Source organism: Suricata suricatta, chromosome X, assembly GCF_006229205.1.
Source record: "Suricata suricatta isolate VVHF042 chromosome X, meerkat_22Aug2017_6uvM2_HiC, whole genome shotgun sequence".
Lineage (NCBI taxonomy): Eukaryota > Metazoa > Chordata > Mammalia > Carnivora > Herpestidae > Suricata > Suricata suricatta.
Window position 1 is genome coordinate 81,775,527 of NC_043717.1, and position 22,304 is coordinate 81,797,830.

A 22,304-nucleotide genomic window follows, 5' to 3' on the forward strand; every position below is an offset into this window, starting at 1 on the left:
ATTGCCACTTCAGATAGCTGTGAAATTAGGTGATTAACTAGTTGTTACTTAACCTTCTAATTTCTGTATAAGTCTAATTACATGAAACAGAAGTTGGTGTTTTTTTTACTTTGCTTTTCTGTTTGGAGTGTCATTGTAACTACTGTATTGTAAACGATGGAAAATAATTGCATATGTTAAAAAATATGAAACTTTATAAAGTAAATAAAATAAAATATCAAAAAAAATGCTCTATGATGAATCTAGTCAGGTAGATACACTGGAGATTTAAAGAAGGGAGAAGGACATAGAGGGCAAACAGCAATTCCAAGATTGAGGGACAATATTCTTTACCTCCGGAAAAAAGGGGTACTTCTTTTTTTTAAATATTTATTTTTGAGACAGAGAGCACAAGTAGGGGAACTATGAGATCATGACCTGAGCCAAAATTCAATTTAAAAAAAATTAAATTAAAAAAATAATAATATGCTAGTCACAGCTAATGAGATCTGTGAATTGTTGAATTTTTACAGTTAGTTGATAAATAATTTTGGTTTTTGTCATTTTGGTAAGGACTCAACTAAAGAAGTTCTTGGGAAAATCAGTAAAGAGAGCAAAGCACCTTGCAGAGGAATATGGTGAACGTGCTGTAAATAAAGTTAAAAGCGTTAGAGACGAAGGTAAGTGAATAGAACATTGTAGCTGAATATTTAAACGATTTGTAATTGTCCAAATTTAGCCTGTAGTTTATAAGAAGCATTCTATCTTGTTGAAAGTAATAAGCCTTTTTAGCTAACATCTTAGCATTTCAGTAAGTCATGTTACTTTAGATATCACTTAATTTTATGAATAGGAAGAAAAATAAATTTGTGCATCTTAAACATGAATTTATACATACTTTGTGACTGTGGCAGTCTGGAAAAGTTGCAGTAATCAGTTGTAAACCAGTTTTGTAAGGCTAATTTTTATAACTATTTTCAAAATTAGGTAAATTCTCTGAACTGTATAGATGTTAACTTCCTGTGTCTTTGTTGTAATTGTACTCATTTGTTTCATTTAATAAGCTCTAATATAGTGGTTATTCTGTGCCAGTGTTCTAAGCAGTTTCACTTATATTAACTCATTTAATTCTCATAAAAGTCCTAAGAGGTAAGTACTGTTATTATCCCCTTTTATAGGTGAGAAAACTGAGGCACAAAAAGGTCCCATCCTTTGGCTGTGGTCATACAGATGATAAATGACAGAGCTGGATTTGGACCCAGACAATCTGGCACCAGATTCCATGCTCTTAACTAATATGCTGTTTAGTAATAGGTTTTGCTTTCTCATTTAATGAATTTTCTTGGTAAACAGTGGATATGAAACTATGATAGTAGCTATGTATCTACATTAGCTAGTAATGATTTCTATATTGCTTTTCTGTTCAGTGTTTCACACTGATCAAGACGATCCTTCATCGAGTGACGATGAGGGAATGCCATACACGAGACCAGTCAAGTTCAAAGCAGCGCATGGTTTCAAAGGACCTTATGATTTTGATCAGATCAAAGTGGTGCAAGATCTTAGTGGTGAGCATATGGTAAGAAACCTGTATACTTTTCAGGATTCTGTTTTCATTGACAGGAATACTTTGGCTTCTATAAAGGCAGTCTCTTATATTTGTAATTTTCCTAAAGTGACTCAGGAAGAATAAATTGATATTAATGATTTAATGACTAGGTAATGCAGAGTCTCTCTCTGAATTATTGTTCAAGAAATGAAAGTTACTGAATAACTCTAAGCTCGTATCTTTAAGAAAGCTATGTCAAGGGGCGCCTGGGTAGCTCAGTCGGTTAAGCCTCCGGCTTCGGCTCAGGTCAGATCTCACGTTCGTGGGTTCAAGCCCCGTGTCAGGCTCTGTGCTGACTCTAGCTCAGAGCCTGGAGCCTGCTTCAGATTCTGTGTCTCCTTCTCTCTCTACCTCTCCCCCTCTCATGCTCTGTCTCTCTCTGTATCAAAAATAAATAAAATATTAAAAAAAAAGAAAGAAAAGAAAGCTATGTCAAGGTACCAAACTTGAAAGCAGTTAAATTTACAAGGTGGCCTGTCCCATTGGGAGACATTTATTTAAAATGTTCCCTGATTATATTTTCAGCAATTAACAAATATTTCAGTAGTCCAATGTACTTTGTAAAATGGCAGCTAAAACCAGGAGAGAGAGGTACAGGTTTTCTATCGGAGTTAAAATGTACCAAAGTAGGTATAAAATGTACAAATGATATTGCAATTACCCCTTAAAAATGCTAGGATCACAGGGAAGGTGGTAATGAACTCAGAATTGAACAAATGATGCTATGGCTCCTTGATCAGGGAATCTACCTGTTTAGATTTTAAATCTAAAATTTGGCTTAACTGGAAGGAAGCTACCAAAAACCTATCAGATGGCAACCAGATTGGAATTTAAACTTGGGTGCTTATAATCTACATATGAAATGTTTGACTTGATTATAGTAAAGTTCTTAAGCAAATGATTAATTTCCTTATACTATTTTGATTCACTTTCATTATTTCCAGCTTTCAGTAAAATCTCATTGTAGAGGGATACTTAATATACTTAATATACTTGAATTTTGTGGAAATCAGTATTATTCCAGTAAATGAGCTGTTGCCTCTAACTTGGAAAAAAAATCTTTTTAAGTTTATTTATTGTTAAGTGATCTTTATACCCAACAGAGGGCTTGAACTCACGATCCCGAGACCGAGAGTCATGTGCTCTCCCAGCTGAGCCAGCTAGGCACCCCATAACTTGGATAATCTTTTTGATCTGCATAGATATGTGTTGTAACAATAGTTATAGCAGTATTTCTTCCAATTTAAGAGTTTATATTCTTTAACCACCCCCCAACACACACACACACACACTCCACTATTGTTGGCAGTATCTGGGAATTCTAGCCATATACTCTGAAATCTTGTTTCTGGGAGGAACAAACAGGAACGAGACCACAACATTCCAATACTTGTAAATGCCCAGTGCCACGAGGGTCCCTTATATTCCCTTGGCCTTGAGCAGGAGTGTTAGTGCTCTCCTGAGGGCTCTGCCTCTTCCCATCCCACTCCCCCCTTATGTTCAGCTAGGAGACAGATCCCAAACTATCATTTGTGGGGTTTTTTAAATGTTTATTTATTTATTGAGAGAGAGAGAGAGAGAGAGAGAGAATCCCAAGTGGGGCCGCACTGAGAACACAGAGCCCAACACAGGGCTCTGTCTTATGAACCATGAGATCATGACCTGAGCCAAAATCAAGAGTCAGACTCTTAACCGACTGAACTATCCAGGTAACCAAGGATTTGTTTTTACACTGATTTCTGGCCACCTCAGAACTTCATTTCCATTAACATGTGGACATGGCTTGGGGCTTTGAACTTGTTAGTTTAGGTTATGGTAAATTACTATCTTATCCCACCTTTCTCCTAAAAGTTCCTCTTTGTGTTGCTGTGGCGTCATTGGACTATTGGCCTTAAGTGGTGTTAGTGATGCATTATCTTAGTATGTATAATTTAGCATAATTCTTTACTTTGGCTTAAAAATATGTTTCAGCTCTTAGGAGCCAGTGGCTGGCTCAGTCGGTAGAGCATGCAGCTTGATCTCAGGTTTGTAAGTTCAAGCTCCATGTTGGGTATAGAGATTACTTAAAAATAAAATCTGAGGGGTGCCTGGCTGTCTCAGTTGGTTAAGTGTCTGACTCTTGGTTTTCGCTCAGGTCATGATCTCACTCCATAAGTGAGTGAGACCCATGATCAGGTCGTGGGATTGAGCCCCACATCTGGCTATGTGCTGACAGTGTGGAGCCTGCTGGGGATTCTCTGTCTCCCTCTTCTCTCTGCTCCACACCCCCCCCCCACTTCTTGCTCTCAAAATAAATAAACTTAAAAAAAAAATAAAACCAGAAAAAAAATAATGTTTCAACTTTTAAAGTAATAACTTGAGCATTCCTTTCTTTTCACAGGGAGCTGTTTGGACCATGAAATTTTCTCACTGTGGCCGATTACTTGCCTCAGCTGGACAAGACAATGTAGTGAGAATATGGGCTTTAAAAAATGCTTTTGACTATTTCAACAATATGCGAATGAAATACAATACCGAAGGTACTTTTCACTTATATTTGTGGCATTTTTACATTTTAGGTATAATAATGCCCTCTTGTCTGGCAACCATTTGCAGCAATCACTACATTTCATAATAGCCGCAAACCTAAAAGTAGGACAGAAGTCAACACCAAAATATCATCTAAATCCCCTGAAAAATGTTACCACAAAGCTTTTGACTTGATCCCTTTTGAGGTGTAGTGCGGGGTTTATTTCATCAACTATTGAGAACAGGGTTACTTGGTTTTCCCACTGACAGCCTTTAGGTCTATCCTGGGTTAAAATGAAATGCCTGATAACTCTAGAAAAAGAATGAGAATAATAATATCCATCCAGTAAGTAAAGGAAGATAAAGGAGACATAGCCATGAAAAGTAAATGTGATTTGTCAGTACATCCAAAGGTATGTGAGAAAAGGTTAAGTGGAAAAGAGAAACCTCAGAACACATGTATGTACACAATGATCACACCTGTGAACTATTTCTGTATATTGGTAAGTTACCAAGAAAGTATGTGGGATCGATGTAAACAGACACTTTATGTTTATGGGATTCTTGTAATTATTTAACTGCAATACATTTTCTCCACACACCCCTCCCTTCCACTCCCATCCTCAGCCCAGTCAACCAAGGCTGAAACGAGAAGTTAAGGGATGGGAGAAAGGAGACTCGGTGGCCTTGGGCTGGAGTATAGAGTGTATGTGAAGCACCAATTTGAGAAACATAGAAACCTAGGAGGACCCACCAAATTGGCAAACAAGGCCCTGTATACTTGAGTAGCCCCGTGGGTATTGCTTGCATTATGTTATAATACATAATTGAAGATGCTGAAGGGTTGGCACAAAGTTAAGCTATGTTTACAATACGTTTCTTTGATTGCCCTGCCCTGGAGCAGAAAGACTCTTTTAAGTGGCCCTTGAGACTTCTACTAGTCCAGACCCTTTGTGCCCCTTTATTGTTCATCGTCTTTGTAGTCACTGAATAATGAGGGTTTAACAGTATTTTATTAAGTTGGGAATATGGTTTAAAAAGATTTTATGATTAAAAGAGATTTTTTTTAAAAAACAGTATTTTGGTGTCTAAAGAGTCCATGCTTCATTTATTTCGAAAATGTATTTTTTTCGGGGCACCTGACTGGCTCAGTCTGTAGAGCTTGCGACTCTTGATCTCAGGGTTGAGAATTCAAGCTCCCACATTGGGCGTTTTTTTAGAATGTGTTTTTTTAGAATGTTACATTCTACAACTATTAATTAAGTGTTACTATGTCATTATTTCTGATTGATGTTTTGTGTGTGTGTGTGTGTGTGTACATGCCTTTTAAAATTATGTTGTTTTTAGGACGTGTGTCCCCGTCACCTTCTCAGGAAAGTCTGAATTCATCAAAGTCTGACACAGATACAGGGGTATGTTCTTTATTTAATAGTTACTTATGTTAAATACTGTAATTTTATTTGTTTACCATGAAGTACCTTATTGTCTATCAGAAATTGCAGTTCATGAAAGCACTTAACTTAAAATTAAGGTATGTTTAGAAACAAAAGTTTCTTCTGTTAGAATTAGCAAATGAAAAATGGTGATATTTAAAGTTGTCATACAGTGAATGATACCACTTGACCTACCATACTACGAATGCAAACTTAAGACAGAATCCCCTCCCCTCAAATCCATGTTGGAATTTAAAAAAATTATGGATACTGAATAAGGGATGATAAAGGAAAGGAAAAAAGATACTGAACTATTTAAATTTTTCTACCTTTTTGGTTTAATAAAAGCTTTATCACAGTTACAGGTACTTTAAAGTTTCATAGTAATTTTCATTTGGTCTCAGAGCTGGAAGGTTAAATAGAACCGATTTGAAACCTAAAGAGCAGAATGGAAGTAGTATCCTGAGCTCCACCCTGTGCTTCGAGTGTATTGGTCTAGACAGGAGTGACACAGAGAACCTGTCCACCCGCTCAGCAGTATTTTCCTGGGGTTTCATCAGCTCTGTAGCGTTTGACACTAATTATTCCCCCCCTCAACTTCCTCCTCTCAGTCTGCTCTGGTTCTCTTTCTCCACATTCTCTTCCCATACCCTTGCTGTCTCTTCCTCTTCCTCCGACTTAAATGTTGCTGTTTCGGGGTCGTGTCCTTGGCCATCCTTATTTGACATGTTCATTCATTGCCTCCAGTCCTGGACTGGCTTTACCTTCATAATTCCTGTTTCCTTTTAATAGCTGTATGGTTTTTAAATAAGAATGAGATCTTCTTGGGCATGCTGCCCTTTTCACATAACAATATATAGAGAGAGAATCTCTCCATCAGCATATTCACCAAGCACATCAGTGAATAGGTCTAAGACTGAAATCCCTCAACAAATGCTTTTTGAATGCCTGTTACATGTGCCAGATGCTGCTAGATTCTACAAATCAAATGAGACCTGGTCTTTGGCCTCAAGGACTATGCTGACTAATGAAATAGGTATATACCCACAGTTCTAGTACTGGATGGTAGTACTCCGCAGGGGGCACTATGCAGGTTTAGGAGCACATGAGGAAAAGCTTCCTGGAGGCTTTGCGTGTGAGCCAGGAGTTAACTGTATGAGAGAAGGAAGGAAGGGGTGCATCAGAGTGAATAGCGAGTGCAAAGGCCTGGAGGCCAAAACAGCACAGCACGTGAACGCTCTTATCAGAAGTTCCATGTGGCCGCAGCAGATGGGCCTGTGTGAGAGTTGGGGGAGAGGCACACAGGGTTAGGATTTTACATGGCCTTTTGTGTGCTGTGACATTTGGACTTTGTCCTGCAGGCTGCTGGGCAAAGAGGGGTTTGAGAGATTTTGATCAGGAGCTTAACTAAAATGTTCAGATTTTGGGGGCGCCTGGGTGGCTCAGTCAGTCAAGCTTCTGACTTCGGCTCAGGTCATGATCTCCCAGTTCGTGAGTTTGAGCCCCACAATGCACTCTGTGCAGACAGCTCAGAGCCTGGGGCCTGCTTCGGAGCCTGTGTCTCCCTCTCTCTGCCCTACCCTGGCTCACATGGTTTCTCTCTCTCAAAATTAAATAAACATTTTTTAAAAATGATTTTTGTTTCAGGAAAAGCATTCTGGGAGCCCTGGGAAGTATTGATTAGATCTGGCTCCAGGCTAGAGAGGGAGACCACCTCAGAGGTTACTGACCCAGGAGAGAAACAGTACTTCAGTGATGAAGCAGTGGGGCTAGAAACCAGAAAGATGAGCTGAATTTGAGAGACGTGAAAGAAGTAGGACCTGTGGCACTAGATGACCGACTGGCCGGGGAGGCGGGTGGGAGCCGAGGATGAGTGCCAGCTGTCTGGCTTGAATAACTGGCTAGAACAGTCACTCGTGGAAATATTTGTATTACCTACCCACAACCCTGCCTCTCTCTTTTGAGCTGCCACCACCGCCTTCTTTTTTAAATTTTTTTATCTTCTTTTTTTTTTAAGTTTATTTTTGAGAGAGAGAGCAGGGAAGAGGCAGAGAGACGAAGAATTGCAGGCAGACTCTGCACTGTCAGCACAGAGCCCAACACAAGGCTCGAACCAGCGAACGGTGAGAGCATGACCTGAACTGAAGTCCGACACCTAACCTCGACTGAGCCACCCAGGGCCCCCTTTTGAGCCTTTTTAATGGCATCACCATTCATAAGCTCCTTTTTTTTTTTTAACTCAGTCAGAAAATACTCCAGTACTTTTTTTTTCCTTTACCCTCATATCAAATTAGTTATAAATTTCTGTCCACTCTACCTCCACCTACAAATGTCTGTGGAATCCCTCCCCCGGATTCCCATTGTCACTCGCATTATCTAGGCCTGGAACACCCATTTAAATGTTTGCCTTAGCCTCCTAACTGCTTTTCTGTCTCTGGTCTGTACCCAGTTCATTTTCTCCACTGTCCCCAGCTTTTTTTTTTTTTCAAAATAATAGACTTGATGCCATTTTGTGGATTAAAATCTTCTGATGGCTACTTGTCACCTACAGAATAAGGTCCTTCCTGGTCTTGCCTCATCTTACCTTTTTCACTCGGTTCTAAGTCCTGGTGCCTGTGCATCCTGCTCACTGTGCCAGACACGGGTCTGTCTGTACCCTAACCTTTCTGTAACTCTCGTGCCTTCGTCTGCGCTGTCTGCTCTGCTGGTGGTGCCCTCCTTGCCCCCTTTCCTCATGGGGCAGAGCCCAACTCATCCTTCAGGATTCAGTTCACACACACGCACACACGCACACAAGGATTCAGTTCAAATATCTTCTCTTACTCTTTTCCCTGAATCAAGCAGGCAGAATTGTCCCTCATTTGTGTTCCAACAGAACGTTACACGTGCTTCGACACTGTTACTACTTACCGGATCTTCTTCGGCAGTTTGTCTCACCGGTTAGATTCTAGGCTGATTGAAAGCAAAAATCTGAACTTCACAGACTTTAGGGTCCTTGGAACCTGACCTGGTGTCTTCCTGTGGCAGGCTCGCGTCGGTGTTGGGTTCCTGCTTCCGTGCCTTTGTTACTGTCCTCCTTTATCTGGATGCCTGCACTTCTCCCTGCTTTCTGTTCACAGCTTGCCCGTTCTTGAAGGTCTGCTTCCTTCGGAAAGCGTTCCCTGACTAACGTAGCGGCACAAACTTTAACCCCTTTGCTTTAGGAAAAAGGGTTTGCCTTTATCCATTTAATTCCCCATAAAGTTTCCAGACGATTACTATTAAAAACAGGAACTATTTGCATCATCTTGTGTTATACTTATTTCAGCAACCCTACTGACTTTCTTAACTGTGTCCATCCACCCCACCTCATCCCCCCAAAAACCTGAGTAACTCCCAATCTTGTTTGAACACAGACCTTTAAGTGAGTAGTATAGTAATTCTTTGATGCAAAAAGTAGTGACCCCTGGAGTACTGTGCTTTTTTCCTGTGGTAGTTGAGTAGGAAGAGAGTGCTGTTCCTTCACTTTGGTCATTCTATTTGGAGACAGTTAGAAAAAGCTTCTACTTCCTATGCCGTTGGACTGTGGTGTCTTGTATTATCTTTGAACCCAGAGTTAGCTGCAGTGTGAGGCAGTATACACAGCATAGTTTATGCATTTATTTATTTTCCTGATGTGCATGTTCTCTTTTCTTTTCTCATGATAGTGATAATATTTATCTTTTCAACTGCATCTTCATTTTTGTTAGCATCCATGTAACATGGAGTGCCCAAAAGTGCCTGTCGTGCAGTTGGGCACGCAGAGCGACACACCCAGAGATCCCTCGTCTGCTCGTCGGTCCTGCCCAGTCCAGAGTTCTGCCTCTTACGCTGTCCGTTCCTGGGGATTTTCGAAAGTAGCTCCGTTCATGTCAGGAGGAGAGGGAAAGGGCAGGCCTAGTTTGCCAGAGATTTTGTAAAATTTCTCCTTGACACTAGAAGTTGTGACTATGCAGTTTACCTAGAGATGGGTGCTTTTCTTGGGTTTAGTCTGTGTTTGGTGTGCCTGATTAGTGGAACACCAGTATGGGTGTTAGAGCATTTAACTGCTGCTTTGAATTTTTCAGAGATTGTCGGGGAGGAAACAACTCACTCTACTCTCTTGAGGTTCTACGGCCAGGACTTTGCAGCTAGGATCCATGAGTAACCTGACAAAAGGCAGATTCGTAGGACAAACAGTTTATTATATATGGATTCGTAGGAGAAACAGTTTATTATATATGCATTTAGAGGCCTTCCTAGAAAAATAGTGAATACCTAAAGAAGCAATACAGCATTTTGACAAAAGCAGTAAGTTTGTGGAGAGGTTACAAGACAAAAAAAAGAGGAGTATGGGGTTGGGCTTTAGGGACAGTAAATTGTGACCAGGTAAAAATATTGGGGGAAACTAATGGAAGATGAAGATTATTTAGTACTGTCTCCAGAGGTAAACTTTATTCTCCCATTGCTGGCAAAGAAGAGGTGAAGGGGAGACACCTTCCCAAAGAGGATTTCATGCTGTGCTTTCAGGTAGAGGTGGGGAGGGCAGAGACCTTTTCTTGTGTCTGTTTCTTCTCAGTTGCCTTCATCTCAAAATAATCTTTATGCAAAGGGAATATTTTGGGGTCACACAATCTGATCTCCAAAATAAAACTTGGATTAAGGAGGGGGAGAGGAAATTTTTTGAAATGGTACGTGTGTAGCATTTTGTTAAAAATCTGCATTGGTTTAGATTTCGTTCAGTCAACAACAATTCGTACATTTCTGCAATGTGTTAGGCACTGAAAATATAAAGATGCAATGGGCAGTTCATGTCAAGGAGCTCTGTGTGCGAAAAACCCAGCACCAATGGTGATAATATATGTGCAAAGCAGAATTAAGAATCATTTTCCATAGATAGCCCCTCCTTTGATAGTGTGCTTGATGTCAGATTAATACCGGTACCGGCCCCTGAGTGAGAAACTGTCGTCACTTTTTACTCTTCTCTCCCGTCAACGTTTGCTCATTCGCCAAATTCCGCCCACTTGATCTGCGAAATGTCTTTGCAATCTGGCCATTCCTTTCATTTCCACTGCTATAATCTGGGCCTTTATCTCTTACTTGAACCATGATAGTTATTCTCCCAGATTCCATTCTTTCATTCTCATTGCTAACAGAATGACGCACCTATAAAACACATCTGATGGCGTTCCTTTCCTGTTTAAGTACTGCTTTTAGTTCTCTCTTTTTTCCTATAGATTTAAGTCCAAATTCCTTACCTTAGCTCAGTGTTTCAGAGATCAGCCTGACCTCAGCTCTCCTTCTTATTTTTCGCCCTTCCCTCTCCCTTCATTGTTGCCCCAACAAAAATGTCAAACCCTTAATTGATTGCATATAGTCACTATTGGCCTTGCCTGGCCAGTTCGTTTAAGACTCAAGTCTCCTTGCTTGAGCATTTATTTCTTGCTTCGCCCAATGCATAATTATTCATATGCTCCCGCACTGCCCCCTTGGTACTTTGCTCATATTTCTGTTAAAGGCAGGCACTATATCCTACATCAATTTATGTAACAACAGCTAACGTTTTACGAGCTCTTATTCTGTGCCATGTACTTCGCTAAGCGCAATTTGTATCTTGCCTCAGTTAGGCTCACAGTGGCCCTGGTACCGTTGCGAGGTGCTGTGAAGAGCCCTGTTTTACAGATGAAGAAGGCTTAGAGATGTTAAGCAGCTCACCGGTTTCACACAGTTGGTAGATACAGCGTCAGAATTAGAACCCAGCTCTGACCTGTCTTTGGAAAAACTTATGCTGTTAACCATTATGCTCCACTAATTGTCATTGTAAGGTCTAGCCCTATGTCTTCATTTAGTCCACAGATATTTATTTGAGTGCTTACTCTGTATTTATCAATGTTTAGGAAATTGAGGCTATACAGTAGTGAACAAAGGAGACAAAAATATATCTTATGAAGCTTAAATTTTAGTGGTAGGAGACAGAAACAAAATAAGTGGTTTTGTAATTATTAGAAGGTGATAAGTTTCATGGATAAAAATAAAGCAGACAATGTGAAATAACAGGGAATAAATAAGGTAGGTGAGCAAAGCTTCAACCAGAGGTGGCCATTTGAGCAGAATCTGAAAGAAGTGAGGGAGTGATCACGGCTGTCTGAAGTAGATGTGCATTCCAGGGAGATGGAATGGCAAACAAGTTCTAGTGTGTTCAGGAAATGGCACTGTTGCAGGGAAGGGGGCTGGGGGAAACAGGGGTGAGGAGGAGGGAGCACACTTGTGATGAGTGTCGGATGGTTTATGGCGGTGGTGAGTCATTTCTGTCGTACACCTGAAATGAATGTGACACAGTATATTAACTAACTGGAATTAAAAATAAGAACTTAAAGAGCCAAAAAAAAAAAAAAAGGAAAACAAAACCCAAGAGCATTGAGGCCTGAGTAGCCAGAGCTGGTAAGCAAGGGGGAAGGTAGTAGAAAACGAAGTCACAGAGATGTGGATGGGGCAGTACATGCGCAAGCCAATGCAAGGACCTCGGCTTTTCCTCCCAGAGAGATGGAAGCCAGCGGAGGGCCTTTGAACGGAGTATGGCATAATCTGGTATCTTTTAAAAGGTTCATTCTGGCTTTTAAATACTGAGACTAGATTATAAGAAGATAAGAAGTGTCTTATTTTGTTATCTCAGATAATTAACACAGTGTCTGGGATGTAGTCAGTGTAATAACTGTCAAAAGGCTTACAAGTTTTCATAGCAGTCTGGCTTTAAAATGACATGTTTAGATAACCAGGATATTTGAGTATGGGTTAGACATTAGATGATACGAATGGTATTTTTTAGGTGTGATAATGGCATGGTAGTTATATTTAAAAGAAGGCTTATTCATTGGAAATACATAAAGAGCATGAGCATTTACTGGTAACAACAGAGTTTAGTTCTTGCTTTAAGTGCTCTAGCAAGAGTAAACAAAATTTAAAAGTCGGAGGAGTGATAAAACAATATGAGTAAAATACTGGTAATCACCAAAGCAGGTGATGGATGCATGGGTTCCATTTATTACATTATTCTGGCTCAGTGTACATTTGAAATGGCCATAATAAAATTTCACATATGCTTATATAGGGACAAAAATATATAGTGATTTAGCGGTGTAAATCTCTCTCTAGCTGTAGATATCTATAGAGATGTGTACCTATAGATAAAATACATTTTACTTGGTGATTCTGCTATTAATAATTCTACCTTTAAAAACCTATCAGAAAGAAAGAATCACACAGGGTCACCTGGCTGGCTCAGTCGGTGGAGGTAGAGCATGCGATGCTTGATCTCAGGGTCATGAGTTCAAGCACCATGTTGGGCCTAGCGCTTACTTTCAGAAGGAAAAAGGAAGTAATCAGATAGGCTCAAGGATGTAAATAAAAGAATTTCATTTTAGTATTCTAATAATTTCATCTTAGTATTCTAACAATAGCTGAAACTTGAACAACTTAAACTTTTACCAGTTGGAAAATAAAAACTATGGTATAATCCTTAAAGTAGAATATTATGCAGTCCTTAGATTGTTTTCAAAATCTATTTAATGACTGTAAAAAATATTCAAAATAAAATGTGAAGTGAAAAAAGCAAAATGAAAAATTGAATACGATGTGCCAATTTGACTACAATATCTGAATATTTATAGATAAAATTTTCAAAGAAATACACTAAATTTGGGGCAACTGCCTGGCTCAGTGGGTAAAAGATCTGACTGTTGATCTGTAGGCTGTGAGTTCAAGCCCCCCATTAGGTATAGAAATTACTTAAAAATAAAATCTTTGAGGGGCGCCTGTGTGGCTCAGTTAGTTAAGCGTCTGACTTTGGCTCAGGTCATGATCTCACAGTCTGTGGGTTTGAGCCCCGCGTCAGGTTCCATTGGAGCCTGAACCTGCTTTGGATTCTCTTTCCCTTTCTCTCTGGACCTCTCCTGCTCATACTCTGTCTCTCTCTCTCAAAATAAAATAAAGACCTAAAAAAAATTTTTTTTAAGTTACTAAGAATTTCTTTCTAAAAAAAAATAAAATCTTTGGGAGGAAAAAAGAAATATACTAAGTTATTACTTGTTGCCATCTCTAGGTGGTAGAATTTTAGGTCATTTTTATTTGACTCCCTTTACTTTTCTGTATTTCTAAAATTTTCTTTAATAAATAGACCTGCTTTTATTAAAACAAATAACAGCAGATACTGTTAAAGTCTCAGGTTTAAACCTTTTGGCTGTAGTACCTTTTGTATGAGGACAAATAATAAAAGCAGGATGTTCATCGATTCGCTGTCTACATGACCAACAACTCGGAGAATGATTAAATTATGGCACATGCATATGCAATTAGTGTTTTCAGAGAGTGAAATACCGAAGGTGCTCATGGTACGATTAAAAAGAAGACACCGGATTGTGTATGCACTGATTTCAGTGAATGTTTTTTTACAACTGAAAGATGAAGGCAATCGAAATGTTAGCAGATTGTTGTTTTTAGTTTTTCTACTTCCTGTGCTTTCTCCATCATCTACACTGGGCATGTATTTACTATCAAAAAAACGTATTTAAGTCATTTGGAAAGAACATACAGAGTATAAGGAGAAGAAAATGAACGTTTGAGGAGGAAAATAATATCTGGAATCACTGCTAGAGGAGTTCTGCCGAGGAGTCCATGAAATGGAAATGGTTATTAAGCAGAATGCTGAATCTTATGCACCCGGGCAGGCTGTCAGGTGTTCTGTATTCGAGGGCGCGGCTGGAGTGGGCGTGCCTGGCGACAGGTCAGGGCCTCGCTGCCGCTGCTCTGCCTCCGCGGTGGATAGGGCGATGTGTTTATCCGCCATAACGTTCCAGGCACGCAGCAGCCGTAGTTGTTATCTGCTCCCACAGCCACCGTCCTGGTTCAAGGCTTCGTCGTTCTTACGCGCACCTTACCGACTGCCCTTCCTGCACCGCTCTTCCCCCATACCATCTTTTACTTTCTTGCCCAGCTTCCTCATTCTAAAGCGCCAGTCATATCATGTTATTTTTTTCTTTTCGGAAATCTCTGCCAGTTTTCCATCGCCTTAGAATATCTGAACTTTTGAGCCACAGATCCAAGGCTCTTTTCAACCTGCCCCCAGAGTCCCTTTCCGCTCAAATCCCATGTCATGTCTGCACACGCCCTTCCCCCATCCTCGTCATCCCACCCCCTTCCCTGAATATGCACAGCTTCTCAGCTAAGAGCTCTGCATTTTGGCTCATGCTATATCCTGTAAAACATTTGAGGGACAATCTTTTGACTTACAGTTGTATTTCCACTTTAGTTCTGCTGTTTACAGGTGGCTGTGTGACCTTTTAATATGTTATTTTGACCTCTCTGAGCCTCAGGTTTTTTTCTTAATTTCTTCATCTTCATAATGTTAATATACCTCCCTGACAGAGTCGTTAGGATTCGTTCAGGTAGTGAATGCAAAAGCATGTTGTCAACTAAATGTGTGGCACACATGTATGGCATTATTTTCTTCCTACCTCTGTCAGGATGCTTTTGATTTCAAATAACAGAAATCCAACTGAAAACATGGCTTAAACAATGAGGAAGCAAATCTGGAGGTAAGGCGGTTGCAGGGTTGGTTCATTGCACAGCTCAGTAATGTCGTCAGGGACACAGGGTCAGCCGTCCTCCTGCTTTGCTCTTCTTGCTCTGCCATTCTTGGGTCTGTTCCCCTCGTGGTGGTAACATGGCAACTACAGTCTCGGGCGTCACACCAACAGCAGTGTTCACAGGAAGGAGAGTCCCTTTAGTGCACCCCTTTTTACGAGTGAGGAAATCTTTCTGGAAGCCTCCTCCATCTTCCCCCCCCCCCCCCCCCCCCCCGGTAAGCCTTTCCTTGTGTCTAATTGACAAAAATTGTAGCACATGCACATGCGCAAACCAGTCATCACTGAGAAAGGGAATGAGCTCGTTGTGATGAGCTCAGACCGAGCATGACTCACAGCCTGGTGCTGGCTCCCACCTCTCCTGAAGGAACAGAGGCTCAGAAAAGGTCAAGGCAGGGGCTCTGTTAGGGACGGAGAGATGGTGATGGCACAGGGTCTTCAGGGCCGTCCGGTGTTATTAGGACTGGGAGGTGAGTAAGTGATAACTAGTACATTGAGCGTCAAGGGGAGTTTGTTTTTGGTAGATCGAGATCTCGGTCAGGCAGCGTACAAAGTGACGGGTGGGATGGCACGAGTCCGAAGCTTCTGTTTTTCCACCTTTAACACGTGTCTCTATGTCTAAATAGGTGTGCGGCGGACCTGACGACGACCCTGATGATCGAAACGCGCCATTTCGGCAGCGGCCGTTTTGCAAATACAAAGGGCACACTGCTGATCTCCTGGATCTTTCCTGGTCTAAAGTAAGAAATTCTTAGTTGGAGTTGTATGAATTCTATGCACCTGTGACTGTAGGATAAAAAAAATGTTTTATCTGTACGATTGTCACACGTGTTTCGTTGTATACTTCATGGAGGTTATCTATAAACTAATCGGTCAAAAGAGGAGAAACATTTTAAAAAAAGACAAACCTCAGATTAGGCAAATAAAAAAATGTTTATATTAGCAGCGTCTGTCTGGATCTGTCTATATACTTGTACTTTTTGCTTCTTTTGTACACTACTTTTGCAAAGTAACTATTCTTAGCCAGACGGATATGACTTCAGCTACAAAGGTGAAGTCTGATTCATCGAATCAAGATTGCTTTGTTAATCTGCTATATTTATTAAATCATTAAGTTTACAAATATATGCATCTTTGATAAGTCATCATTTTATGGATTTTTTTTCATTAGAGCAAAATTATTTCACAAGTAGCAGGCCTCTTTTGCCACTGAACATATATCTTAGCAGTTTTGCAAAAATTTAAAGAGATACTTTAAATTTTATTATAAATTTTATTAAATGTGTTTGAAGCATGAAACAGTGTTCGGAATCTTTGCATTAAGATTTGTCAGTAATCAGGATGTAAAATATACTTAGGATTTGGGAGGAAAAGTAATACTTAAAAGCCTTAAACTGAGAAAAATCAGCAGGGTTAGGAGAACCCCGTCAGAGATACCGTTGTGCCCATACGGTCTCACTATGTCAGGAGAAGCTCGCCTACCGCAGAGTTACTGCTCGCGTCCACAGGCAGGTCAGGCTTCCACGGAGCCCCAGCTTTGAGTCACTCCATTTATGGATTACTGCTCCTGTCATACTTGTTCACATATTCTGGATGCTTTCCAAAAACCATCTGTCATAATGTCTTTCTCTAACTTGGAAGAAGCTTGGACCTTACCTGGTAGTCTGGTTTTACACTGAGCCCTAATTGTGTCTTTACACTCTTCCCCGACCCTGTGTGACATCTGAGTTGGCAGAGATGCAAATCTGAAGTGTCCTTAATCAGATAATCATATTCATCTGAGATAAGAAGTACAGAGCACATAACTGGGAACCTTGCACTCCTTTGATTTTTCTAAAAGCAACCCAATATTTTTTATTTTTTATGAAAAATATTTTATTTTTTTATGGCATCCAGTAACGCTAACAGAAGAAATTAGGTCTTCACTGACCACTTCTCCATCAAGGTTCTCCAGAGTAACGCAACCAAGAGGACACATGAACATCAGGAGATTTATTTTAGGGACTCGGATCCTTCAACTGTGGGCACAGCCAAGCCGAAATCTGTAGGGCAGCCCAGCGGGTGGAAGTTCACCAGGAGTCACTCTGCAGTCTAAAGGCGGAATTTCTTCTCCAGGAAACTTTCTGTTCTTAAAGCCTTTATCTGTCTCTATGTTCTTCTCTTTAACTTTCTTTTTTACCTGTTTACTTACGTACATTTCTAGGTATTGTTTACAACAGGATTCTAAGACCATCCAGAGTATGGATCAGATTTTATATTACTGTTGTTTCTCTCCAGGATCTAGCGTAATATCAGTATTTATCATGGGTTTTCCTTGTGTTGAAGATTTACTTTGTGCCAGGTAATGAGAATTACCTTGTTAATTCTTACAGTAACCTGTGAGGTAGATGGTATTTCGGTTTTAGGGTTTTTGTTTTGTTTTGTTTTGTGTATTTTTGAGAGAGAGAGAGGGAGAGAGACAAAGTGGGAGTGGGAGAAGGGCAGAGAGAGAGGGACACCCAGAATCCGAAGCAGGCTCCAGGCTCTGAGCTGTCAGCACAGAGCCTGACACTGGGCTTGAACTCCTGGACTGCAAGGTCACGAGTTGAGCCAAAGTCATACCTTTAACCAACTGAGCCACCCAGGCGCCCCAAGGGTATTTCATTTTGTAGATGAGGAGACTGGGTCTCTGACACACCCAAGACGACAAAACTAGTTATAGGTAGAACTTAGGTTTGATTCTAATTTCTTAAAGTTTATTTATTTATTTTGAGAGAGAGCGTGCACGAACAGAAGACGGGCAGAGAGAGAGGGCGAGAGAGGATCCTAAGCAGGCTCCACACCATCAGAATGGAGCCTGATGCTGGGCTTGAACTTATGAACCATGAGCTCATGACCTGAGCCGAAATGAAGAGTTGAGCGCTTATCTGACTGAACCACCCAGGCACCCCTCAAAATTCAATTTTTTAATTGCACGTTAAAATGCAATTACATGCATTACATGATCTATTTAAAAAAGGCATACTGGGGGCGCCTGGGTGGCTAAATCGGTTAAGCATCCAATTTCTACTCAGGTCATGATCTCACAGTTCATGAGTTCAAGCCCTGTCTTGGGTTCTCTGCTGACATCTCTGGAGCTCCTTTGGATTCTGTGTCAGTGCCCCTTTCTAACTTGTGGCCCCCCCTCCCCTCTCTATTTTTCTTTTTTTTTTTTTAATTTTTTTTTAAATTTTCTTTTTTAATGTTTTTTATTTATTTTGGATACAGAAGAGACAGAGCATGAGAGGGGGAGGGTCAGAGAGAGAGGGAGACACAGAATCTGAAACAGGCTCCAGGCTCTGAGCTAGCTGTCAGCACAGAGCCTGACGCGGGGCTCAAACCCACAAACGTGAGATCTGACCTGAGATGAAGTCGGAGGCTTAACCGACTGAGCCACCCAGGCGCCCCTCTCTATTTTTCTATCTGTCTCTCTTTCTCTCTCTGTCTCTAAAAAAATATAAACATTTAAAAAATTAATAAAAAAGGGAACCAGGCATACCACACAAATTATATACTTTTAAGACTAGCCCCAAATTGCATATATTGATCATTGCCGTAACCTATCCAAATAAGTATTGGCACTTAGTCTTTTTACATTCAAAGATTAAGCATTCTTTATATTACTTTTAGCAAAAGACAAACCATCTTGTTGCTCTTTGTTAACATGTGTTCTACTTAAGCACTCTGCAGAAGAGTGTAGTGGTTAGAGCCGAGACCTAAGGGCAAACCACCTAGGTTTAAATCTCAGTTTTGCAACTGATGAGCGGTGTAGTCTTTGTCAAATTACTTAACATCTCTGTGCCTCAGTGTCCTCATTTGTAAAAGGGGATAATCCTGTACCTACCTCATAATATAGTGTTAAGAACAGTCTTTTGCAGACTGCAAGTACTCAATAAATGTCATCATTACTTTGATTTCTTTACACCGTGAGGCATACCAGAGAATACTAGGGTCTCATTTGGGTTTCCTCATTCAGTACATCTCAGAGTTCTCTCCTTAAATAGCTTATGTTGAAAAGTTAAAGACCTTCTGCCAGCTAAAGCTTTCGACAGATAGATGTTTGATTCCTGGGTGATGGGCCAGCCCAATGCCTAAAGCAGTTACACTGCCCTCTTCTCGCTTTGAAAATTCTATGATCTATTCTGAGAAGTTTGACAATTTCTCGTCTCTCAATTTCTTGCCTAGGGTGTGACAGGTGCACAATAACTTTTCATTTGCAGGCTGCATTCTAGGGTAATCATTTTGAAGGCATTTTAAGTGACAGGGAGTTCTTGGGAGTTAAAATTCACCAGCGTTGCCGATGTCAGGGTAACTGAACTGAAGTGACAATCAAATGAATAGATGCCTTATATTCATAGCTAAATTTCAGTGTATGCGGACTATAATAAGGAAGGCACACCTTAGTCTTCTCTTAGTGCCTAGCAGATTTCTTTTGACATAGATCATAAGATTCTAAGTTGAGAACAAGTAATATAAAAAAAGTCTTAGAATCAGAAGAATCTGGTATTTAACTGGGAAAAAATGGGATCTTCCAAATGAAATGGGTAATCTTTTTGTTCTTTCTGATGCTAGATATAACAATAAAATAACAGAAGTATTGAGGCACATAAAACTGGAAGTTTGCGTTTATTGTGTATGTAGTATTTTTTCATAGGGTGATAAAATGATCAATGTCAATTTCTCAATAGAACTACTTCCTGCTTTCTTCTTCGATGGATAAAACAGTCAGGTTATGGCACATTTCCAGAAGAGAATGCCTTTGCTGCTTTCAACATATAGATTTTGTCACTGCCATAGCTTTCCATCCAAGAGTAAGTAACTGTTGATATATTTGTTGTTGTACTGTAAGAAAGCTGAGGGAACGTCTGGTTTCTCTGGAGGACAGTTGGACTACAGGAAAAAAATTTATTAACAGCCCCATAGTTAAGGACAACTTAATTTAGTGTTTCATTTTAAAAATGAGAAAGGAAATATTTTGTTCATCTGTATTAGAAGAACTGGTAGTGTTATAGTCTAACTATAAGAATGAAAATTCATCCCAAATCTTCAATAAGATGTACAGCATATAAAACAAGAAATAAAGTATCCTATTAAAGGTAAGAGAGATTAGGATGGAGGAAGAAGGGGGAGACAGCACATGAATAAGTAAGATAGGGAAGCATATAGGCAAGAATAGTGGGAGAGGTGGGGGGGGGGAAGAGACAGAGGAAAAGGTTGAAAGAGGCAAAGACCAAAACTCATTATAAGATATACCCAATTCCTGTGTAATGTCTGGAAATTGTGTGTGTGTGTGTGTGTGTGTGTGTGTGTGTGTATACGCGAGTGCACACGCATGTTCGCAGGAGGGGTTTGTGGTTTTTTGTTTTCTTTTGTTTTTTATTTTTTTAGTAAGCTCTACACCCAATGTGGGGCTTGAACTCATGACCCCGAGATCAAGAGTCATACCGCTCTACCGACTGAGCCAACAGGCGCCCCTGGAAATACTAACTTTGAGATCCATCCTTATTCATTTTCAGTGTAGAAAATCCCTCACTGTCTTTCCTTTTGAAAAGGAAGTATTTCATATGATTTCAACCAAAGGAGGAAAATTCATCATGGAATTGCTGACAGATCTTCTGCTCTTGTAGGGTAGCCACCGAGTGAGTAAGGCTAAATTCAGTTTCGCTCTTTGCGACCAGAAGCACAAGGGCAGTCCCGTGCCGGCGCTGCCCCACTAGCTAGATTGAAATACATGGAGGACTTGAGCTGGCCTCACGCTCCCTCCCCTGCGGCGATGTATGAATCAGCATTTCTGTTCATGTCCTCCTCCCTGTATGTTGAACACCCCTTGCCATTTGAATGCAGCGTTTCAGTTATATTCACATTTCTTCCCCTTTTTCCCCAGATTAGGAGAGAAGAATGACTTCTTTAATTCCTCAGTATAATTTCCCTCCCTGGGCAGGCTTATGCTATGGAGACAGTAATAATTTTGAACCCTTAGAAGACTTTGGTTAAGACCTTTAGCAAATTAAAAACGCTTAGTCTGTGTTGATACCTTATCAGTTTGGACCATCAAGCTTTTTGAGGCTTCTTTTGGAATAACACCCCCATTGTGTCATCCAAGGGTGCAACAAAAGAATGGCGTTACTCCTGTCAGCACCTGTGAGCGGACTCCTCCCCTCGCCTCTGGTTTACCTGTCATGTGTCAGGGTGGAAGGAGAGAGCCGTGAGGTGGTGATGGTTATCTATGTAATAACTTTTTATTCAGGTTCCTCTTTAGCCAGTAGTTTTTCTGTTCTTTTATTTGGTTTTATTTTGGAAACTGAAAAGCCCTAATTCTAAAAATCTACAGGTCGGAAGGATTTTTACGAAGGGCTAGGGAAGGATGGTGTGGTGTTGACATTCTCTTAGGAAATACGACTCTCTTATGTAACGTTACCTGGAAGGAAGGTAGCAGAATTACAGAAGAAATAGCAAAATGAAGATAATCCATGGGTACACGTGTACACACATATATATGTATGCTTGTCTGTAAGTGAAGTTCTGATTTGTAAGACCAAGGTGAAGTCTTCTTACTTGTTCTGCTCTTCTGCTGGTACACATTGCGCAGAGCCTGCTATACCGTAGCCATAAAGATGTCCCATCTGCAGAGATGGGTCTTGACAGGCACCAGCGTGGGTAAGAATAATAATAACCTTGAGCAGAGAAGAGAATGCTGCTTGTTTTGGCATCCCAGTGATTTTACTCTTAGTTCTTATGTTATCAAAAATTAGACCAGCGTAGGTGATCATTTTGCACCATATACAAACATTGCGTCATTATGTTATACACCCAAAACTAATACAACATTGTCAGTGATGCGTCAATGAAAATACTAGACCAGTTTAGCTTAGTGGTAGGCCTGGTGTAGTTTAGAGCAGGGTTTCTCACCCTCAGCGCTGTTGACATTTTTGAGCTGGATAATTCTTTGTTGCAGAGGGAAGAAGGTCTGTCCTGTGCGTTGCAGAATGTTTAACTACCCACCAGACGCCAGTAGCCCCCCCACCCTCAAGTTGTGACAGTCAGAAATGTCTCCAGACATTGCTTGATGTCCCCTGTGGGACCAAATGCCCCCCTGTTGAGAACCCCTGCTTTGAGACCGGA

General features: G+C 40.5%; 1 protein-coding gene across 1 annotated transcript in view; it reads left to right on the top strand.

Moving 5' to 3' along the window:
- WDR44 (WD repeat domain 44) overlaps positions 1 to 22,304 on the top strand; it is an 81,700-nt gene that overhangs the window by 51,732 nt on the left and 7,664 nt on the right. The window contains exons 9-14 of the mRNA XM_029930818.1: positions 553 to 659; positions 1,407 to 1,558; positions 3,969 to 4,107; positions 5,444 to 5,508; positions 15,791 to 15,904; positions 19,871 to 19,993. Coding sequence (XP_029786678.1) covers positions 553 to 659; positions 1,407 to 1,558; positions 3,969 to 4,107; positions 5,444 to 5,508; positions 15,791 to 15,904; positions 19,871 to 19,993 — 700 coding nt within the window. The remainder of the gene's footprint in view (positions 1 to 552; positions 660 to 1,406; positions 1,559 to 3,968; positions 4,108 to 5,443; positions 5,509 to 15,790; positions 15,905 to 19,870; positions 19,994 to 22,304) is intronic.